This window comes from Sciurus vulgaris (genome assembly GCF_902686455.1).
Source record: "Sciurus vulgaris genome assembly, chromosome: 6".
NCBI classification, from domain to species: Eukaryota; Metazoa; Chordata; class Mammalia; order Rodentia; family Sciuridae; genus Sciurus; species Sciurus vulgaris.
In genome coordinates this window covers 71,552,987-71,573,741 of record NC_136466.1, presented here as the reverse complement: position 1 = coordinate 71,573,741, position 20,755 = coordinate 71,552,987, and the positions used below count along the sequence as shown (strand labels likewise).

The 20,755-nt window shown below is 45.8% G+C and overlaps 1 protein-coding gene across 1 annotated transcript; it reads right to left on the bottom strand.

Annotated features, from left to right (window-relative positions):
- Nucleotides 1–377: 377 nt before the first annotated feature.
- HBEGF (heparin binding EGF like growth factor) lies at nucleotides 378–13,336 on the bottom strand. The gene is made up of 6 exons (XM_079143994.1): nucleotides 13,009–13,336; nucleotides 12,637–12,810; nucleotides 9,771–9,948; nucleotides 4,110–4,265; nucleotides 3,072–3,162; nucleotides 378–2,708 (listed from the first exon to the last, which is right to left on the bottom strand). The coding sequence occupies exons 1-5, from the start codon at nucleotides 13,052–13,054 to the stop codon at nucleotides 3,090–3,092; spliced, it is 627 nt and encodes a 208-aa protein (XP_079000120.1). The 5' UTR covers nucleotides 13,055–13,336; the 3' UTR covers nucleotides 378–2,708; nucleotides 3,072–3,089.
- Nucleotides 13,337–20,755: the final 7,419 nt, after the last annotated feature.

Genomic DNA, 20,755 nt, shown 5'->3' with positions numbered 1-20,755 from the left:
AAAGCAAAGAATCACCTGTCCAAGGTTTTCAAAATCTTTTTATTGAATTACAATACTTACAGAAAAATGCACAAGTTATACTTCGTAAATTTTCTCAAAGTGAACACACCTGTGTAACCAGCAACCTGATCACAGAAAAACTATCAGAACATCAGAGGTTCCCTTCCAGTCTTTACCAATCCTGGCAGGGATCTTTTTCCTGATTTCTTTCACCATAGATTAGTTTTGCCTGTTTTTAAGTTTTATATGAATAGAATCATAGAGAATGTATTTTATTGGGCTTCTTTCACTCAATGTTGTGAGATTCATCTGTATTGCTATTTAGTACTTTAGTATTTCATTATCTAGATGCATCTCAGCTTATTCATTTCATCATCAAATACTGATGGGTATTTGGGTAATTTTCAATTTTTAGTTTTGTAAGTAATGCTACAATGACTCTTGCACATTTTTTTTTTTTTTTTGTAAACATAGGTACTCATTTCTTTTATATAAGAGTGGAATTGCTGAATTAAGAGGTCATATGTACAGCTGTGGTAGTTACCCAAAGTTTTAAAAGGATATAAGGATATTCAAAATACATATCAGATCTCTATGTGGTCCCCTGAAGAAACTTCATCATGTCACAACTCTTCAAGGGAAGAGGATGAAGTTAAGGAAGGGCAGTCTAGTGGCATTTATCCAATGGCTTCCCAGTGGCTCTGTTTGCTTCAGTCCACCCAGGATACCACACCACATCATGGGCCCCAAATTCCACTTTCATCCTGTCATCCAATTCACCCTCCCCAACCTCAATCATACTATTTAAGAATCAGACTGAAACAATATGCATACTCCTACCCTTTGGGAGTTAACATTCTATGAGGCTTTTGGATGTGTGAGTGTATGTGAGTGTATGGGTGATGCTGGGGATGGAACCCACATGCATGCTAGGTGAGCACTCTACCATTGAGCCACATCCCCAACCAACACTATAGTAGGAACTGATGAACAAATAGGAATATATTAGTGGTGATTAGGGTTATTGAGAAATATAAAACAAAGTTAGCTGGATGTGGTGATACACACCTATAATCCCAACTACTTAGGAGGCTGACACAGGAGGATCACAACTTAACAAGACCCTGTATTAAAATAAAAAGGGCTGAGGATTATTTCAATAGTACTCACCTAGCATACACAAGGCCTTGGATTCAATCCCCAGTAAAAAAATAAAAAATAAAGACCTATGTTAAACTAGTTGCCAGTTAAAACAAGCAGACTATGGAGTAAGGATTATCTTTATTTGGATTGCAAAGTATAAATATGAACCAGGTTTGGAAATACAGGTTGTAACAATTCAGAAATGGCACCAGAAACTTCCAGAAGGGACCATACAGCATACCTTTGTAGTTTTGGTGAGATAGGTGGGGTTACCCAAAAGCCTTCCCCACCCCCAACCTTGTCAATAGCAATTGGTAGGTAATCGATTACCAAGAAAAATCAACTCCAACGTTCCCTGTTCCTCCTCAGCCTTTTTCTTTGCTAATACCTTCTCTATACTGTCCTCTGCTGCACTGACCCCTGCATGGAGTAGCACCAGAAGAATGGCAGGAGTAAGAGAAATGTCTTGACACGAGGGAATAGGTCCCCACTCTGTAGGCCCAGAGCTGGGGTTGAGGGTACAGGAGAACATTAGGCATGGATGCTCAATCTCTTCTGAGATGTGGCAGGGAAAGAACACAGGGGAACACTGATATCTGTTACACGTTGACATCAGCACCTTGGGCTTGCAAAACACAAACAGTAGACAAAATTGCCTAGGCAAGACTGTAGTCCAACTCGTAGAGTGGCTCTGACCGAGTTAACCCCTACATCCTGACCATACAGAACACCCCCGGCACAGTGAAACTGGGAGATCTGCAGAAATGCAAACAGACAATGAAATACTATAGATGGGTCACAGAGCCATCTCAGATCTGTGATGGGAGTGTAGCACTGAGCCAGATGGTGGGGATGCAAGAAAAAGGGTCAGAACATTGCCAAAGTAACAGTCTAGGCACTTGAAATATTATTGTTAGGTTGTTAAAAACTAAATAAATTAACATACATAGAATAAAATAAATATATAATTTAAGAGGCATTTTACAAACAAACAATAACAAAAAAAAATAGTTGTTATCTTTTCATCTGGGCAGAAGTCCCAAAATTCAGAGTTCTCGGGCTTGTGGCATTTCACAGTTAGCTCATCAAATCCAGCGCTGGAGGGTCCAAATAGCAGATCCCTTGGTAGCTATTTGAGTCCATGGCTTCTCAATTTTCGTTGCTTTCTTCCAGTCCACAAATCTTTCCTTCTTCCTCTCCTTCTTCCTTTTTCAGTCAAAGATCCTGGAGCATATGGAATTTAACTGGCATTTTAATCCAGAATAAGTGTTTAAAACACACTGATGGGGGAAGCGGATTTGGTGGAGGGGAATAAGAAGGGCCTGAAGTTTCCTTGCTTTTGCTTTCTTTTGATCACTTTTACTTTCTTCTGATCCAGATCCTACTGGACATATTCTGTTTGGCACTTGAAGGCTCTGGTATTTTGGCAAAGCAATTATGGGAGGCCCGATAGAGATAGCAACTGGGGACCAAGAAGTCTTCATGGCTAGTTGTGAACTCCTTTCCCTCTGCAGAGTTTGCAAAGAACTTGTGTCTTCTCAGAGGTAGCCGTCCTCCTCAGATTCCTAAAACACAGACAAACACATTTAAAGATGGGTCCAACCTAAAAAAAGTCCTAGGAGTTTCCCAGGTTCAGTCTTAAGAAGTGTAAAGACATATAGGAAGGGGAGGAAGAAAGGGGCCAAGGGTGGGAGAAGCTGTTTTTTCTCAGGTATCTTTCTTGTGTGTCTCTCTAGCAATTTTCATCCTAATTGGAGATGACTTATCAACAGTCTTTTTGAAAACAATTCTGCAATGTGACCCTGATTCTACATTAGGCTGTCCCTCAACCCCTAGTCAAGAGAAGTCAACACGCATTGAAATAGACCCAGGACCCATTCATGCTTTAATTCCTTGATGCTACCAGGGGGCAAAGGATGGACTGTTACCTTGAGCACGGGTCTCACTCAGTGGGAATTAGTCATGCCCAACTTCACTTTCTCTTCATTTTCCACATCATAACCTCCTCTCCTGTGGTACCTGAGAAGGATAAGGTTTGTGAGCAAGATTTGCAAGCAAGCTTTGCCTGCTGTGACAAAGTGCAGGTCCCAGAGCAGATCCCTCCAAACAACTCTGCCATGGAGGCTCCTTCCATTATTTAGAAAAGCCTGAAGGGTATGGCTGCCTCTCATAACTCTGGTCAAAGCCCAGGCACCCTGTGATGCCTGTCTTTAACAGCAGGCTACATTTTACAAAGAGTTTTCACCTCAGTCATTTGAACCTTACAATAGCATTGTAGGCAGGTAAACAGTGTATAACCACTAAAAGATGATAATCCTCAGAAAGACAGGTAACAGTTCAAGTTTCATAATGGATGAGTTGTACTCCTTGAAAATAGGCATAGGGCTGGGGCTGTAGCTCAGTGGCAGAGTGCTTGCCTAGCATGTGTGAGGTACTGGGTTCAATTCTCAGCACCACATTAAAAAAATAAATAAAGATGTGTCCATCTGCAACTAAAAAAGAAAAAGAAAAAGAAAAATAGGCATAGTGTTCATGGTAGGTCTCCCCCAATCTAGAACATATCTGGATTGGGGTTTGACCAAGGTCCAGATGCCTCAGAATTGCAAGGATATAATAATAGTACCACCCATACCCATACTACCAAACCACACACTAATGTCATTAAAGAACAGAGATAGGACAAAGAAATGTGTGAAGAGGTAGCTCTGTGGGTAAGTTGCCAGGCTACAGAGATAGGAAACAAAACCTTTAAGGAACAGAACCTGCCATTGCCTGGTAAGCATTACCCTTGTCTGGACACCAGTTTCATGTCATGCCTGAGACAAGAGATTTCTAGAGAACCTGCACCCAGGAACTATCCCAGAATTTGGGGACATGAGAACAGGGTTCATGTGATCATCAGTTAGAAGGTTGAATAGGTGGAAGAGGAGGAGTGATTTGCAGAAACAGGGCCCCCCAACACTTACCTAAACATGAGAAGTCCCACAATGACAAGCAGACAGACAGATGACAGCACCACGGCCACCACGGCCAGAATAGTAGTGTGGTCATATGTATACAAGCGATTCTCCACTGGGAGGCTCAGCCCATGGCACCGTTCTCCATGGTAGCCTGGGTGACAGCTGGTTTAGGAAAGAACAAGGAGATGGTGTTAGTGTTTTGTCTCCTCTCTCTTTCTCTCTCTGTCCCTGCAATGGTCTACTTGCCAAACCCCATTCTTCACACCCTCAATCAGTCAATGCTTGCCCACAAGCTCTGCCCTTTCTCTATCTTGCTCTTTTAGAAGATTCTGGAAAAGCCCCTCTGAATGCTCCATAGCAATCTTCCCTTGCATGGCACCTTATCTTCACCAATCCCTCTGATTCTCTGACCTAGAGTCCTGCTCCAGGCAGGAAAAAAAGCAAGTGAGGATTTGAAGTTCTCAGTTTAGATGTATTCCATGTGTGGCAGATTAATTACATGTGTGCTCAGGCCACTTAAGAGGACTTGGGCACAAGTGCTCATGGGCTGAGTTGAGGGGATTCAGTATCACTCCCTCAGTGAGGCCCCTCAACATTCTGACCCAGAAATAAACCCAGCCTTGCCCATCAATGCTTCCAGCATCCAGTCCCTCCCCACCACTGCCCAGCCTATTAATAGGACTGTTCCTTTGCCAGGAGTCATTTTTCTTCCTTTCTTCATTTAACTCCCAGCTCCCCCTGGGTGCAGGGCACAACCTGGGAGCCTTTGGCCCCTGAACACTGGACTTTCAGGCCTCCTCCATCGTAGGACAAAGCAAACAAACCAAGATAACATCTTCCTGCCCAGCTGCCCTGCCAGAGCATAAAAGAATGCCAGAAACAATCTCTTGGCTCTACTCAAGAAATAAATCATGTGGCAACTGCCTCTTCTAACACAAAGCATTTCCTTGAAGCTCTTAGGAAGACTTGGAAGTGCTCAGAGTTAACGAAGCACATTCACATCCCTTCCTTTATCTGAACAACCCAGAGATCCTTTGATGTAGGGGGGGAGCCCCACTCTACAGAAAGGTGGAGTGGCTTTCCAGACTCACAACAGGACAGAAGCATGGATATGAATTGTCTGAGCTCAGCATGCTGCCTACTCATACCCCACAATTGCCCACTACTACTCAGGGGGTACAATGGCACTGCCAGCCTGGGGACATTATGCCACTAGCTTCTGAAGGAAGCACCGAGAAGCTGGAGGTCCCCTATTCTAAGCTGCACCTTCTCTGGGAAGGAAGGTGTGTACCTCAGAGTAAGGAAGCCCTTCTTCCTGCTGACAGGTCACCAGGGAAGCTCCAAGGAGCAGATCTGAGGCAAGGAGGAGCCACAAAGGGCCTCAGATATAGGTGCATAGATGTCTCATCGCCCCAAACCAGGAGCTCTGTGTCTTCTTATTGCTTTCTGCCCAGAGTATCACTGTCTCTGGCAGTGGCACAGGGATCAGGCTGGATGGTACTACATCCCTGACCCTGCTTTCCTGTCCTTCCCTGCTCTCTGTCCCAGCTCCTCCAGGCTGCTCTGAGGAACCACCTCACTGTTGAAAAAATGTAGGTCTGGACAACTACACACACAGGATAGTACACAATTGCTTGCCTGGCCTCTCCATTCCTCTATCCCATCAGCCCAGGTAGGGAAAAAAAAAAAAAAAGACCCCCAACCTGTCAAGACATGGAAAAAGTTTCCAGGGGTGTCCCTGGAAAATCACCTGTGTGCAAGGATTAGGAGGCAGAGAGGTTAAGTGATTTGCCAAATTTTACAACTAGGAAAACACAGGGCCAAGGTCAAAAATCACTTTTAGCAAATCCTAAATTAATGATTCTTTTCACTTTTTGGGGGGGTGCTCAGTGACCCATGGTCACTGAGCTTCTTGCCCAGTCCTTTTAATTTATTTTTAATTTTGAGAAAGGGTCTCACTAAGTTGCTGACGCTGGTCTGGAACTTGACATCTTCCTGCCTCAGTTTCAGCTGGGATTATAGGTGTGCACCACTGTATCTGATTGTTTCTACTCTGAACAGTGCAGGTGATCCTAAGGAAATACATATCTGAAAAGTTCCTAGTGCTGTCTGACCCTGCTCCTGACTGTTGTTATTATTATTTTATTTATAGCTTTAATAATAAATAGCAAACTATTAAAGGCTTACTATGAGACCTCATGTATGCTAGACAAACACTCAATTACTGAGTCATATCTCCAGTCCTCATTTAATCTGAAAACTACCTCTGTGAAGTAGGAGTTACTCTCCCTATATTAAAGATGAAGAAACTGAGGCATAACTTCTGTTAAATAACTTGCCTGAGGTTGCAAAGCTAGTGAGTGATAGAACAAGGATTCAATCCAGAGATTATGCTCTGTTGGGGGTGGGTGCTGAACTTGAGTCTGTTTTGTACTTCCAGCCCATCATTCAAACCCCACAGGTAGTTACTCAGATGATAGAAATAAAGCTTGGCCTCAGAGTCCTGCAATTCAGTTACATAATCCTTCCACCTCCACCCTGAGTCAAAAGGATAATAATGTAAACATCCTAATATTACCCACCTCCCCTCCCTTTGCAGCCAACTCTCAAATCTATCAGGGAAGGAGGGGGGTTGAGTACATTCCAAGCATCCCATGGTGGGGGCAAGATCATGTGTCCTACCCAGAGCCAGTGCCCATGAAAATAGGACATGTTCCTCCTCCCTATGTCTGTGACCCATTTCAGAATTTGTATTACAACAAAAGCAAGAATGGTCTAGGGTCCAGAGGCATCATTCACATTGGATTTCTCTACCTGAAGAGACAGAAGGGATACCTTTTGATGGAGAAGATTCAGAATACATGAGTTCTAGACTAGTTCTGCTATCATTTCTAACCAGGTGATCTTGGTAAAGTCATACTACCTTTCCAAGCTTTGAATAAAAAATGCCTACCTCATTAGAGTATTGTGAAAAAAAAATAATCAAAGGAAATAATATGGATGAGAACACTTATTGAAAGGTCAGGCCCCAAATATGTGTGAGTTATTACAAAATTGGGAATGCTGGCTATATAGCCCATGTCGTAGAGTGCCTGACTCTCATGCTGGAGGCCCGGGTTCGAGTCCCCAGCCCTCTGGGATTGTGGAAATAACAAACAAAATTGGACTGTAGAGAATACTGCCCATATCTGGTAGAATGGGGCACCCAAGTTGGACAAAGCCAAGAGAAGGGGGTTCACCATTCCTTCTCAGCATCTGGGTAGTTTGGCAAAGCAGAAGCCCCAGGCCTACCTCTTTTCCAGCTCAGAGTCCTCCCTAGTCCAACCGCTCCTAGGTTTCCTCTAGCCACAGGAAACTCTGCAGCCAATTTCTGGGTCAGCAGCCAGTCAGGAGCCCCAGGAAACTACTCTTTGAGGGCAACTTTTGGCTGGTGACACAGAAGGGTTTTCCTGTTCATGGTGGTTTCAGAGGGCTGGTTTAGGAAGCCGGCTAGCCTCTAGCTCACCACAGCAGCCTGGGCACACCCTTGATGGTGGTTCCTGGGTCTGGAGCTGAGGAGGAGTCACAAAGGGTCCCAAATGTAAATGCACAATGTTGCATTGCTCCAATCCAGAAAATCTGTGTCTTCTTACTGCTTTCTGCTATCCTGAGTACCAAAGGCTGGAGACAGGAAAAAGCCACACTGGACACAGAATCTACCCCATGAAAATCTGCCTTGGAAGCTAACATAAAGTCTTCAAATCTAATTGCTATGCTCTAAGGCTAGCAAAAGCCTAAGAGTCCTCTAAGACAACAGCTGCCCTCTATAAAACCCTGCTCAAACTCTGTTAGGACAGCAGTAGGAAAGAAGGATGAAAGTCAACACCCAGTGCAGCCTGGGAACATGAAAAGCATGCAGGACTGGGAATGAGGCACCTGAGACCCTGTCATGTTTCCATCCACTTATTTAACTACTGATCTCATGCAAATGACTTCTGACTTACTGGCTACAGTTTCCTCATTTTTGAGGTTGACAATAAGTCCTGCCTACACAGCAGAGGGCTTTTGAAAACCCAGGAAGACCACATCTCCCAATCTCCTTGGATGGAGCCTGGTACCAAGTAGGTGCTCAACACAACTGTTGAGCTTAACTCATATGTTATCACTAAAGCTCTGGGATAAAGGAGAGATGGCATCATTACGATTGCCATCACTATCCCTAGAGCCAAAGGAAAGTTGGCCCTGGGCACCCTTATCAGTTCTCTGAGTTTAGGTAAACAGTTGAATCTTACTCTCCAGGGGAACAGCCTTATAAGATTTCTCAGCAGAGCAGAAGCTCCACATCTATCCACCAAAATGCCCTGGACCAATTTGGCCCCGAAAGATTCCTAGCCTCAGTGAATCTTGACTACCCTCAGAATCACTATCTCCACCCCATGCTAATGATGCCACTTTACAAATTTAACAAATGTTTCCTGCCCTGTCCCAAGACAATGGGAAGGATAATATGGGGACTCTCTTTGCCACTCTTAAACAATCCTCACCAATAAAAAGCTCCTGACAAGGATGTTATAAGAAAGAACACAGTGACTGCGGACATGGTGGGAAATGACGGGTCTGTCGGCCAATTGTTAAATATGGGCAGCTCTGATTTATGTGATTAGATAGGACAAGGAAGCTTTTAAAAGTCAAGGGATCAAGTACAGGTAGAAGGGACACCAAGTAGCCAGACTTCTTGACAGAATGGGAGAAGGCATATACACAATAGTGTTCTGGCCTGTTCAGTGTTCCCTAGTCACAAGACCCCCAGAGTCTGCCTTGCTACAGGGAAAAGAGTGGATGTTTGCAGCCTGACATAGGGTGTGTGCCTCAGGCACAGTGGCAACATTATGCCTGCCAGAAAGCGTGGTAGTGTTGTCATCCCTGAGGGGTTGCCAAAGCAGTGACTTGCTGAGTTTGGCTTAGGAGAGGCTAAGGACTCGGCCCCTCCACCCACATGCCTGACCAGGGAAGGAGTGATGCTGCTGGATGGGGGCTAATGCCCGCTGGGTTGGGTTCAATTTCTTGTTAATTCTGAACAAAGGAAGAATTCTCCCACTCCCATGGCCTAAGGTCAATACTCTCCATGTCCCCCACCTCTTATCCCTTACTGGGGTAAGAAAGAAGGGAGGAGGAGCTTCAACTTGCTCATGATGACTCCTTTCTGTATAGTTCTGCCATGCCTTAAAATCAACCCACATTTGCTCACTCACTTGCACACAAACCTGAGACACAGCATGTGACAAAATGCACCTCATACCTGCCTGCAGGAGTCCCACTCCACCCAGGAACCTGCTCTGCCATATTTCTTATTGGCTTCTCATTTCTAGAGTAGTGCATGAAGCAGGAATGAAGAACCTGCTTCCAGGTGCCAGCTCTCTTGGCCACATGCTCATTTCTGGGCAAGCAGGAAATGTCCCCAAGGATTCAAGAACGTCACAAAACCTCACCACAGGAAATTGCATCCTCTTTGGTGGTGGGGGGTGACTTCCGCTGACTAAAAATATTTCCCTTCCTCCCAACTTCCGCCCAGAGGTTGAAAAGAAACTGTGTGAAATTATGAATTCAAGGAACAGTGACAACGAGGAACAGCCACGTGGCTGACAAACAGTGTGCTGACAAGATTCCACCCAGGGAAGGAACACTTACATGCATGATGGAGCCCGAAGTTCCTTTAAATATTTGCATTCTCCATGGATGCAGAAGTCCTTATACTTCCGAAGACATGGGTCTCTCTTCTTCCCTAACCCCTTGCCTTTCTTCTTTTTTTTCCCATGCTCCTCTTTGCTTGGTGTGGCCAGAGCTTGTGGCTTGGAGGAGAAAGCAACTATAAGAGAAAGGTATCCCATTAAGTTTTTTATTCTTCCAGGGAAGATCAGAACAGCACTGTATTTGGAAGGAGCATATTCTCTTTAATCCCACCTGAAGTCAGAAGCCTATGAAAGACTCTGGGTTCATTGCCGCCCAAGGGCTCAAAGAAGACTAGGTTGAAGCACCAGAAAGAGGGAACCTCAGGAGCAAGTAGAGGGAAGATACAGTGCATCCCAAGGAATGCTAGATCCTCTAGTATCTGCAGCTCATTGGGCAATGCTACCAACTTCACCCACACCACTGTACACCTTCTACTCCCATTTTTGACTCCCTGTTTCATTCTTTCTGGCCTTCAATCATCTTTACTTCCTTACTGCTGCACTCAATGACCCACTTGCAGGAAGATAGTGTCACAGACAAAAACTGCTTTTGAAGAAGGTACTTTGATGCTGTGAGGGTGGGAGATTCCTAAAATAAGAAAAGTGGGCTGGGGTTGTGGCTCAGTGGCAGAGTGCTTGCCTAGCATGTGCGAGGCCATGGGTTCAATCCTCAGCACCACATAAAAGTAAATAAAATAAAGGTATTGTGTTCATCTATAACTAAAAAATTTTTTAGAAAAGAAAAGTATCTAGGTCTTCAGGTGATGCCCTTTGGGGTTCCTAATAGTATGAGACAACCATGAACTCAGGGCAGATCTTGGTTTGGCAACAGCAAACAAGTCATCCCTGGTAAAGGGCTTTGCTTTGAGCAAAATATTTACCCTATTCAATGTTCTTTATAGCTTATCCACTTGCCCAAAGATCCATTTACATTTATCCCCAAATGTGCTGTTTATAGCACTATAAGATAGGGGGTATAATGTGTATAAGGGGTGGAGAGATGAAAAGTAAGGAACTATCCAGAAGGAACTGGAACAATGACAACTCCCCCCTTCTTTCCAGGCTTTGGGGACTGGGGGAAAAAAAACCTCACCCAGATGTCCAGCTGGGATGAACCATGGGCTGCATTCATTACTAGCCCAGGGGTCTGATGCCAGCCTCTTTCTGAACCTGGTCTCCAGCAGGAAAAAGGTGTCCATTGTCCATAGCTATACCCTGTGTCTGGCAGAAGGGTAGGAATAATACATTAAGCTGCACATCTAGAGTCCTCAAGCTGGAAGTGACTTCAATGACTATCATAGCTTTCCATTTTTAAGATGAAAACCTTGAGATCTCAAAAGGCAGTGACTTGCTGAAGGTCATGCAGGATTGGGATTAGAATTGTGGTCTCCTGTCCAGTCCCAATGCCCTTCAGAACTCAGAAGATGAGGCAGTGGTCAGAGGAACCCAGTGACCAGGTCTATAGGGAAAGTAAGTCAGGAGGCCATGTCAATCAGAAAGGAGAGGGAGACAATGGCAGGGTGACAGTCAGGCTCCTGCCAAGGATAGGGTGCAGTGAGTCAGGTCTGCAGAGGTATGAGGAGCAGCCATGTGGGTGGGAGGTGAGTCACAGCCCAGCCCAGCCCTGCCCAGCCTAAGAGAAGAGAGCCAGGAGAATCCAGGCTGATCAGGAAATAGGTGACCCCAGAATGTCAGTGAGAGAGAATGAAGTATGGGAGTCTAGGCTCAGCTTTGGAGCAGACTCTTGATTTATACAAAGCATAGAGAGCACCCAAGGGAAGCTTTAGGTGAGAGGGAGAACAGATGAAGAATAGGTGGGGCTAGATCAGGTAGGTATCTTTCCAACCAAATACAGTCATTCTGGGGCCATAGGGCTTAGTCCTTGCTCCACCCCTGATCATCACTGCAGGTGGCCAGGGACAGGGAGGCCAGCAGGCTCTGAACTCTGCCCTGTGTCTGTGCTCAGCTCACTACATATGCTGGTTGGAGGGACTCATGTGATCCTTCCCCCTTGGAGTCTCCTCAGGGATTCAAGGTGGTTAGGAAATCTCCAAGGTTTGGATAGCACTCATAGCCACCCAGCATTTCAATATAGCCTCCTAAGGCCCCAGGGCTCCCCATTCATATTCCCTAAAGGTGCTGGCCTCACCTAGGGAGACAAAGAGTTCTCCATTCCTGTTTCCCCAACCTGGATACAGGTGGGTGGGGGAAGAGTAGCACTGCAAATTTGATATGTGCCTGGGCATCTCCACATGTGTTATCTCTCTCTCTCTCTCTCTTTTTTTTTTTTTTTACTGAGGATTGAACTCAGGGGTTCTTTACCATTGAGTTGCATCTTCAGTCCTTTTTATTTTTTGAGGCAGGGTCTCGCTAAATTGATGACGGGGCCTCTAATTTGTGATTCTTTTGCCTCAGCCTCCTGAGTGGCTGGGATAACAGCCACCATGCCTGGCTGTTATCTCTATTTTACACATAGTAGTCACCAGATGTGGGAAGTAAGATTTGTGCCCTTTTTCACATAGGAACTCTGGGAAAAGCATCTCAAGCATGCCTTGTTCCTACCACCTAACTTACCTCTGAGGACAACCTGCCTGTTCAGTTTGCCCCAAAGTATCCAGAAGGGCAGCAACCCAGACAGGTTAGATCCAAAGTCAAGAATGGCAGCAAGACCTATATTCCAAGACCCCCTCTCAGGCCATCAGCTTTTCTTTGAAGTCCTCCATGAATAACCCTCAGCCCACGGAATGCCGAACAGCATGAATCTCGGAACCCCTTATTCTTCAACTGCCCACGGGGTCCAAGGTTGGGCAGCCCCTCACACCCACCTTTGAAAAGGTCCAGATCTGCCTCTTCCAAGTCCGGGACTTCTCCGGCCCGGTCACCTCCCGTGGGTAGCAGCTGGTTGGTAGATCCAGTGGGAGGGTCCGGGTTGCTGGTTCCAGTCGCCAGCCCCCTCCGAAGCCTCTCCAGGCTTTCGCCAGTCACTAACGCCGAGAACACTGCGAGCAAGGGGCGAGGCCGCATCAGACCCCCACCTAGACCCCGCGCCACCATGCACAGATATCGACGCCCGCCAGCTAGGGCGCACGGGCCCCACCAAGTGGCCCGCGCCGGGGGCGCTGCAACGACCTTCCCCTGTGCCCCCAGAACAGCCTCCCCATCCCCCCGACCTCCGGGGGCGTCAGCAGTCTTCTTACCTGCAGCCAGAAAGATCTTCAGCACTACCGACGGCAGCAGCTTCATGGTCCCGGACCCGGTGGGGATGGCAAGGCAGCAATCACTTTGGAGGCGGCGGCCACCGGGCACCGGCACCGGAGCCAGGCGGCGGAGCTTCAGGAAATTCCCCCGGGCACCGTGTGCTGCCCACCTCTGGGTGCAAGCCTGGCTGGGACCGGCGCACAGCACGCGGCCGCTGAGCGTCTGTCTGCTCACTGTCAGTTCGCTGGTCCGCCTGAGCCCCAGCACCTCTGTCAGGCCGACCAGCCGCGTGTTCCGTGCAGCTCCCGGGGCAGACTGAGCGCTCCGAGCGCGCGGCCGGGAATAAGGCTCCCGGAGGCGCCCGAGCTCCGCCCCGCCTGGCGCCGCCCCCTCCCTCTCCCCTCCCGCGCCGGGAAGCGCGCCCGGCTCGAGGCGCCGGCAGCGCAGCCCCCGACCCTGCGGGCGCGGCGGGGAAGAGGGCGGGGGGACCCGGCGGCTCTCACATTTTTTGGGACCAGGCCAGGGCAGCCACGGCCTGTGGGTAAGGCTGCTGACCGGCAGGTGGCGGGGACCAGTTCCTACCTTTCCTCAAACGCCTGCCGCTCTTCAGCCTTGTGACTGTTGAATAGAGAGCACTGTTTGGGGCCTGGTTCTTTGGGCCATCCCAGCTCCATACCAGGGGTCTCCACCTGTATCACCTTCTGAGTTTCAGAATCCCACTTTTTTGCCTACCAACACAGCAAGTAGTAAATAACAATGCATTTATCATTTAAAAATTACGCACATGAATGCCCGCAGATCTCATGAGCCCAAGTGGCCACCAAGTTGAAGTTGCAGGCACTTGGTGTCAATCCAGCAAAAGCAAAGGAAGTTAGTCTTCCAGACGCTGGAGTGGCTCTCCTCTCACCGCCTCCCCCAACCCCCACTTCCCCCCAGCTTTCCCCAGGGGACAGTCTACTCTAGGATTTTTGAACTATGGATTATAATTCCCAGGCTTCTGGAATTAGAGAGAGAGAGAGATTACAAAGCAAACGTCATACTTCTCCTTGCCTTTGAACACCACCTTCTTCTCCAACAACAAAAATGAGCCTCTCTCTCAACACACAGCTGACTAACCTAGACTGTTATGTTCAACAGGTGCCAAAAGATTGATGGGTTTCTCTTCCAGCCCATGTATTTTTACAGGGGTCTTCTGGAGTCAATGTCTTGACCCAAAGAAATGACTCTCTCAGGAGGTATTTCAGCTCCCAGGGACGTGCTGGGAAGGGAGTTGGTTGACACAGGGCTGGGTTGGCATTTAGAGCCCTTAAATTGTGCCAGATAGAGCACTTGCCTGATTGAGCCCTGTGTAGGGATAAAAACAGGCCTTCTATTTTTACACCGTCTACCCCACTCTCCTTCCCCACCCCCACCTTTGCAGGGGTCAGTCTGGCTCCATCCTCTTAACTTGCCCCAGTAAACCTCCCCAGGGCCTAGGTTTTCACAGTATATTGGAATCACTACAGACTTGGGTTTGAATTTTGCCTATGCTATTTACTGAATGACCTTAGACAAGATACTTAACCTTACTGAGTCTCAGTTTCCACATCTCTTGAATGGGAATAACATCAATAATAGTGCTGCTTATTTGTAGAAAGCCTTTTGAGGATTGAGTGAGGGAACCATATAAGGCAGTTAGTATAGTGCCAGGTATATTATAAACCCTCAATAAATAGGGCCTATTATTATTGTTGTTGTTATCACTAAGCATTCAACTTTGACAACACTATTTCTTCAGAAGTCCTAGTCTCTCCTTTCCCAGGCCCCTTGCTGGCTCCTACCACAGGTCTGTCTCCAAGTTGTAATTGGGCTGGTTTTAGATGGAAGCTCACCTGTCACCTATTTGGCCAAGAGCCACTGTGGGATTATTTCTTTGGGTGATCAGTATCGGGCCTAGGACCTCAATGGATGGTGACTGCCCAGGCCACACCTTCATTGTCCCTCAGCAGTGGCCTGACCACCTGCTTCCCCCAAACAGAGCCACCTAGGGGTCAGGGCTATCCCCAGGGGAGGGTGGAGGGAAACACTTCCTGACACAGCCAAATCACCCCTTTCCCCCCCACTGCTGTTCACACCCTGCTTTCCTGTCCCAGCCTGCCTCTCCCTTAGCATACTCTGTCCTTCCGCCTTCTCACCCCCTCATCAGATTCAACTCCATTCATGGGGCAACTCCAAGTTTTCATCACACCTGGAAGCCTCACCCCAGCTAGGTTTGTGTGTCAGCCAGGTTTTATAGGAAGGGCCTGGAAAAAAGATGAAAGGACTGAATTGGATTTGGAGTAGTCACTTCCCTTCTCAGAACCTTAGATATTTTCTCACAAAAAAAAAAAAATCACAATTCATGCTGGGCAACCTCATTAACTCATTCTACAAACATTTGCTGAACACTATCCAGGAACTGGGGAAACAGCAGTAAATAAAACAGTCAAGGACCTGCTTTCACAGAGCTTACATTCTGTAGTAAGAAGCAAGAAGCAACACATTAAGTAAATGAACAAGGAAAAATATACCCTATAATGATTAGTGCTTAAAAGTGATGTGTGTGCTACAGTATGATGTGTTCCAGTGCGCAGGATGACTTCTTAGATTTGATGATGGATTAGCAAAGCCTTCTCTGAGCCGGGGACATGAAGCTGAGGTCTGAATGAAAAGGAACCAGACTTGTTTCATCTGTGGCAAAAACATTCCAAGCTGTGCAAATTGTGCATAGACTTTGAGATGGAAACAAGCTTAGAGCATTCAAGGAACAGCAAGAAGGGCAGAAAAGGAGGGAGATGAGATGACACTGAAACAAAGGCTAGGATAGAGAATGGAGGATGTTAGATATCAAGGTAGACACTGGATTTTATTCCCCAAGTGAGATATCAATGGAAAAGCACAGTTATATAAGATTCTTCCAAACCTCCCCTCTTTCTGCCTAGGTCTCCCCAATCCACTATGGCTGTAAAATGCCAGAAACACAATCCTAAGGAAGCAGAGTTCAAATTAATAATTCTGCTCTCTTTGATTGTCTAGTTACTAGGAGCCAGCTGAGGGTTGGAGACTGACTAGTCCTTGGCTACCAGTGAGTCAAAAGAGGACAAATCTAAGCAGAACCTGGCATCCTGTTTTCCAGCCCCTGCTAGGTTCCCAGGCTTCTGGAAAGGCAGGCTCCTCAGGATTCTGAGTGCATCTGACTCACTGCCAGGCCACAGAGTCCTTGATTTGGAGAAAACTCTTGTAAGCCAGTGCAGAGGACCTGGGAGAAATGTTGCTGGTGGTGACAAGAAAGGGGAAAAGGGACTTGGAGAGAAAACCAGCCAGAGTTCCATCTCCACTGTTGCTGAGATGCCTGTGCTGGAATTGGGTCCCCCAAACCTGGCTGTGCAGCAGAATTACTTAGAAAAGTAATAAAGATGAAAAAGCCCAGGCTCTACCCTAGTCCTTCTTGAATAAAAATCTCCTGGGCCAAGTTCCAAGCATTTGTATGATAGCCAGGTAATTCTGAAACCAGCCAGGTACAGAAGCACGATTCTACATAATTAATCAGGATAACACGTCGAACATCTAGATGAAATCTGAACCTCTGAAGTGGTGGCAAAGGAACCCTGAGTAATGACAGCTCTCACAGGCTCAGTGCTCCACATGCTTTACCTTGCTTGATCCTCACAACAGCCCAAGACCAGACACTGTTATTTTCATCATCCCCATTGTAAAGGATTGAAGATAAAAGAGGTAACAGGCCAGGATAAACCAGCTAGTGAGCATTGCAGACTCATTTTGCATCCTTCTCTTTTACCAGGGTTTCTGCTCTTCAGCTCAGTACTACTTGAGTAGATGAATGAGAAGAGGACATTCTCCTCTCCGCTTCTGTGGACAGTAACATCTTCAGCTTTACTGCCCTTCATCTGTCCTGGAGCATGATGATAGGAATCTCTGCCTCCCTAGGCTGGGAGGAGGATTAGGTAGGGCAGCAAGGCAGCTAGTGAAATGCATACACTTTTGAGAGTCAAGCACTTATGGATTAAAATTTGAGTTCTGTCTTTCTAATTTTGAACATGCTATTCAATGTTTTGTATCTATAGTTTGTGCCTCTGAAAATTATAATAATAGTGGTTATTATTTTGGGGTTCTTGTGATGATTAAATCAGATCAAATGTGCATAGTTAGAATACGATGTCTAACATATAGTAGGTACTAACTCAATGACAGTTGTTACTATAAACAAATTGCTTCCTTCCGTCTTCCTTTCTTTTTTTCTTTTCAGGTGATAACTTGAATAAAATTTCTGCTTTATCATGGGCTGTTCTTAGAGTTGATGTGGTCATTTCTGGGAGACAGTCATGCTTACCAATGAGATGGTCGATCTGCAAGGACACCCAGAGTTTTAGAAACTCTATCCCAAGAAAGTGATTTCAGCTCAAAGCTGGGAGAAGCATGAGGAGGGAAGAGGATTCAGCTGCTTTCTTCTTCCAGTCTGAGTAGGAGAAGTGAGTCCTAAGCAGCCCCAAAGCTCTGCTGGTTTGAGAAGAGGGCTAAAGGGGATACTTCTAGCATCAGGTGACCTTGAACCCAGAGTTACCCAAACTTGGAAGGTCAGGATGAGGGATCATTGCTCCTTGACACAGGCTGGCTTCTCTCACCCTATATGAGCCCACCGATCAGTAAGTTTTCAGGGTGCATCTGGATTAGAACTCAGGTCTGCTTGTTGGTGTTCCCTTGTAACTCCTATGCTGTCTGGGGGCACCGGAGGTGTGTTCTCCATGCATGGATGGACAAGTTCTGATATGTGATTGTTTGGGGCCAGAATCCATTTGAATGGAATGAAGAATAGGAATGAATGACGTAATGAGAAGCCTTTTGCGGGGGCGGGTGTCAGGAATTCTTGTTATCTCCAGAAGATGTCAAGGAAGGAACATTTATAATGTGCTGAATTCCCTGCCATTCTTCTCTATTTCCAGACCTGTTTCTCTGACTTTTAGAGATTAGCATCTCCAGACACAGGACTTTACTCTTTGGCCATCCCCTAACACAGAAGACTATCTGCCAGTAGCCAGTAGAGAAGGAGCAAGTGATTCCTCCCTCACCACACAAGCCTCAGATTCCTCACATGAAGAGAGAGAGAGAGAGAGAGAGAGAGAGGTTGTGACAGGAACAGTGGCACACACCTGTAATCCCAGTTACTCGGGAGACTGAGACAGGAGGATCACAAGTTTGAGGTCAGTCCCAGCAACTTAGCAAGATCCTGTCTCGAAATAAAATAAATTAATAAATAAAAAGGCTGAGATGTAGCTTAGTGATGGAGCATCCTTGGGTTCTATTCCCAGTGCCACAAAAAGAAAAAAAAAAAAAGTTGAAATGATCATGTTATATTTGGGAACTGGCCAACGTTGTCTTTCATGATTTTTTTTTCCGTCAGGTTGCTGTCAAAAGATTTGCTGAGAGCCGTGATGTGGCTGAGTGGTAGAGATGCTTGCCTAGCATACTCAAGGACCTGAGTTTCATCCCCAGCACTAGCAAAAAAAAAAGGGGCGGCGGCTTGCTGAGACAGTTCTGTGACAATCTACAGTGCCTGATCTACAAGGCATGATAATCTTTCTCGCTGTGACTCAGCTTCTTCACCCTGAGTGGGGAGAATAACAATCTTCTTAGGGGGTGTTCTTGTGACAATTGGTGGAGATAGTATCTTTGAAGTGCTTAGCCAGATGCAAAACTCTATACGAATGGGTCATACTCTTGGTAATTTTTCCAGTGCATAACCTTGCAATGCAATCACATCATACTCTGTACCAGAAAGGTGTTCAATTCAGTTCTTAGAAATGCAGTAACAGCTGCACTTTAACAGTTTAACAACCAGTTACTCTCATAACTGAAGGTTAGTCTAAGACAATGATTTGCAATGAAAGAGATACTGTTCCCTAGGGCACATTCTGGGAATTTGTGGGGGAGTTTTTGATTGTCACCAACTGGGGAGCTCTTAGGCATTTGAGAGAAAAGGGGATCAGACTAGTACATTTAAGAATAGCCTCACTTTCCATACTTCTTTTGAGTGTCCACTGGACACACATACTACTGAAAAGCTTGATTATGATTACTTGAGCCTAGAACCATCTCTAATTTACACCAAAATATAAAGAGTTTTTACACTGGCTTTTATAGGAAGGAAATTAGCAAGAATTATTTATTTTGGTGATGTCAAGTTGCAAATACAACATACCTTTATCAGTCAGTATTTACAGCTACTATATTCCAGGTAAGTCTGTGTAAGTGTAAACAACAGGCTACTTCATTGATCAATTTGCCTAACTTGTTGTAGGTGAATCTATACATGAGATCAAATTTCATAAAACACATGAACTGGGGGTATAGCTAAATGGTAAAGCACTGGCCTAGCATGTGTGAGGCCCAAGTTCAATTCTTGGCACTACCCCAAAATAAACAAACAACAAACCTACACATACACACAAACACACACACTACATGTAGAAACTGGTGAAATCTGAACGGGAATTTTACCTATGTCACTTTTCTGGTTTTAATATTGTACTATTATTATGAAAGAAGTTACCATTATGGGAAGCTGGATGAAAAGGTACCAGGTAGTGACCTCTCTGTAAATTTTTGCAATTTCTTGTGACTATCTAAACTCTCATAGGTTTATTTAGACTCACATAGGTGTTTGTTTTTTTTTAAATGGGGGTTTGGGGTATGTGTGAGTGGTAGAGTACTTGCCCGGCCATCCTATCCCCAGCACATCCCCACCCCACACACAAATAAAAAAAAAAAAAAGTTTCTTAAAAACTTTTTGTAAGAGTTACATGAAATAATGTGCCCAGAATAGTAGTTGAACATAATAACATTTTAGTACCTGGAAGTTCCTCTCTTCCCCACTCTAGAGTGACTGTTCTCCAGACTATTTGTATGATAACAACGGCCTCCTTTTTGTGTGTCTACTGAGTACAAGGCCTATTTTGCATGCATTGTTTTATTTAATAAAGCATACAAAGTGGGGGCTTTATTTTATTTATTTATTTATTTTTTGTGATGCAGTGGTTGGCACCAGGGCCTTGAACCTGCTAGGAATATGCTCTACCACTCCAGCCCGTGGGTACTTTTATAATTTACTTCCCTTTTGCTCATAATAAAACTCAGGTTCAGCAAAGATATTCTCCTCTCCACTTATTAGAAAGTTACCATAACCAGGATTAAACCCAGGTAGCCTGTTTGTGAAGTTACTGCCACCCAGCAAGGCCCAGATCGGTACATTGTGTGAAGGTATGCTTTGAACCCTGGAAATCATCTACTAACTCTCTCTGTGCACATATAGGAAAACTGAGGTTCAGGGAGCAGGGCTTTGCTCAAGGACAGACCTGATAAATCCATGACTGAGTCAGAATAAGAACCCAATCTTTTGAATTCCAGCCCACATCCAAAACTGCTCAACTACACAGCACACCTTACTTGGGCCCAAGGAGGGACCTGGGGTTCCTACTCATGCCCCTTACCAATCTGTTCAGCTCATGGCACCCAGGTCCAGAGGTGCAAATGGGGTCTGGAGAGGGTGACTCCACTACAATGGACTGCCCTGGGAACCAAAGTAATTGAAAACACAGGACAAGGACAGGTGCTCTGAACTTTGGCAAGAGTTGGGATAGGAAGTGAGGGTGTTGGAGGGGTATCATAAGTCCATGCTCCCTCAGGTTTCCTTGAGTCACTTGCCCCTAAGGT

Bases quoted from the DNA above. Each gene is read 5' to 3' on its own strand.
- HBEGF (XM_079143994.1), bottom strand. From the start codon at position 13,054: ATGAAGCTGCTGCCGTCGGTAGTGCTGAAGATCTTTCTGGCTGCAG. The intron at 4,266-9,770 runs GTAAGTGTTCCT...TTCCTAAACCAG, and splicing joins CTTCGGGCTCCATCATGCAT to CTGTCACCCAGGCTACCATG. The intron at 3,163-4,109 runs GTAAGTGTTGGG...TATCCTTCTCAG, and splicing joins GTGGGACTTCTCATGTTTAG to GTACCACAGGAGAGGAGGTT.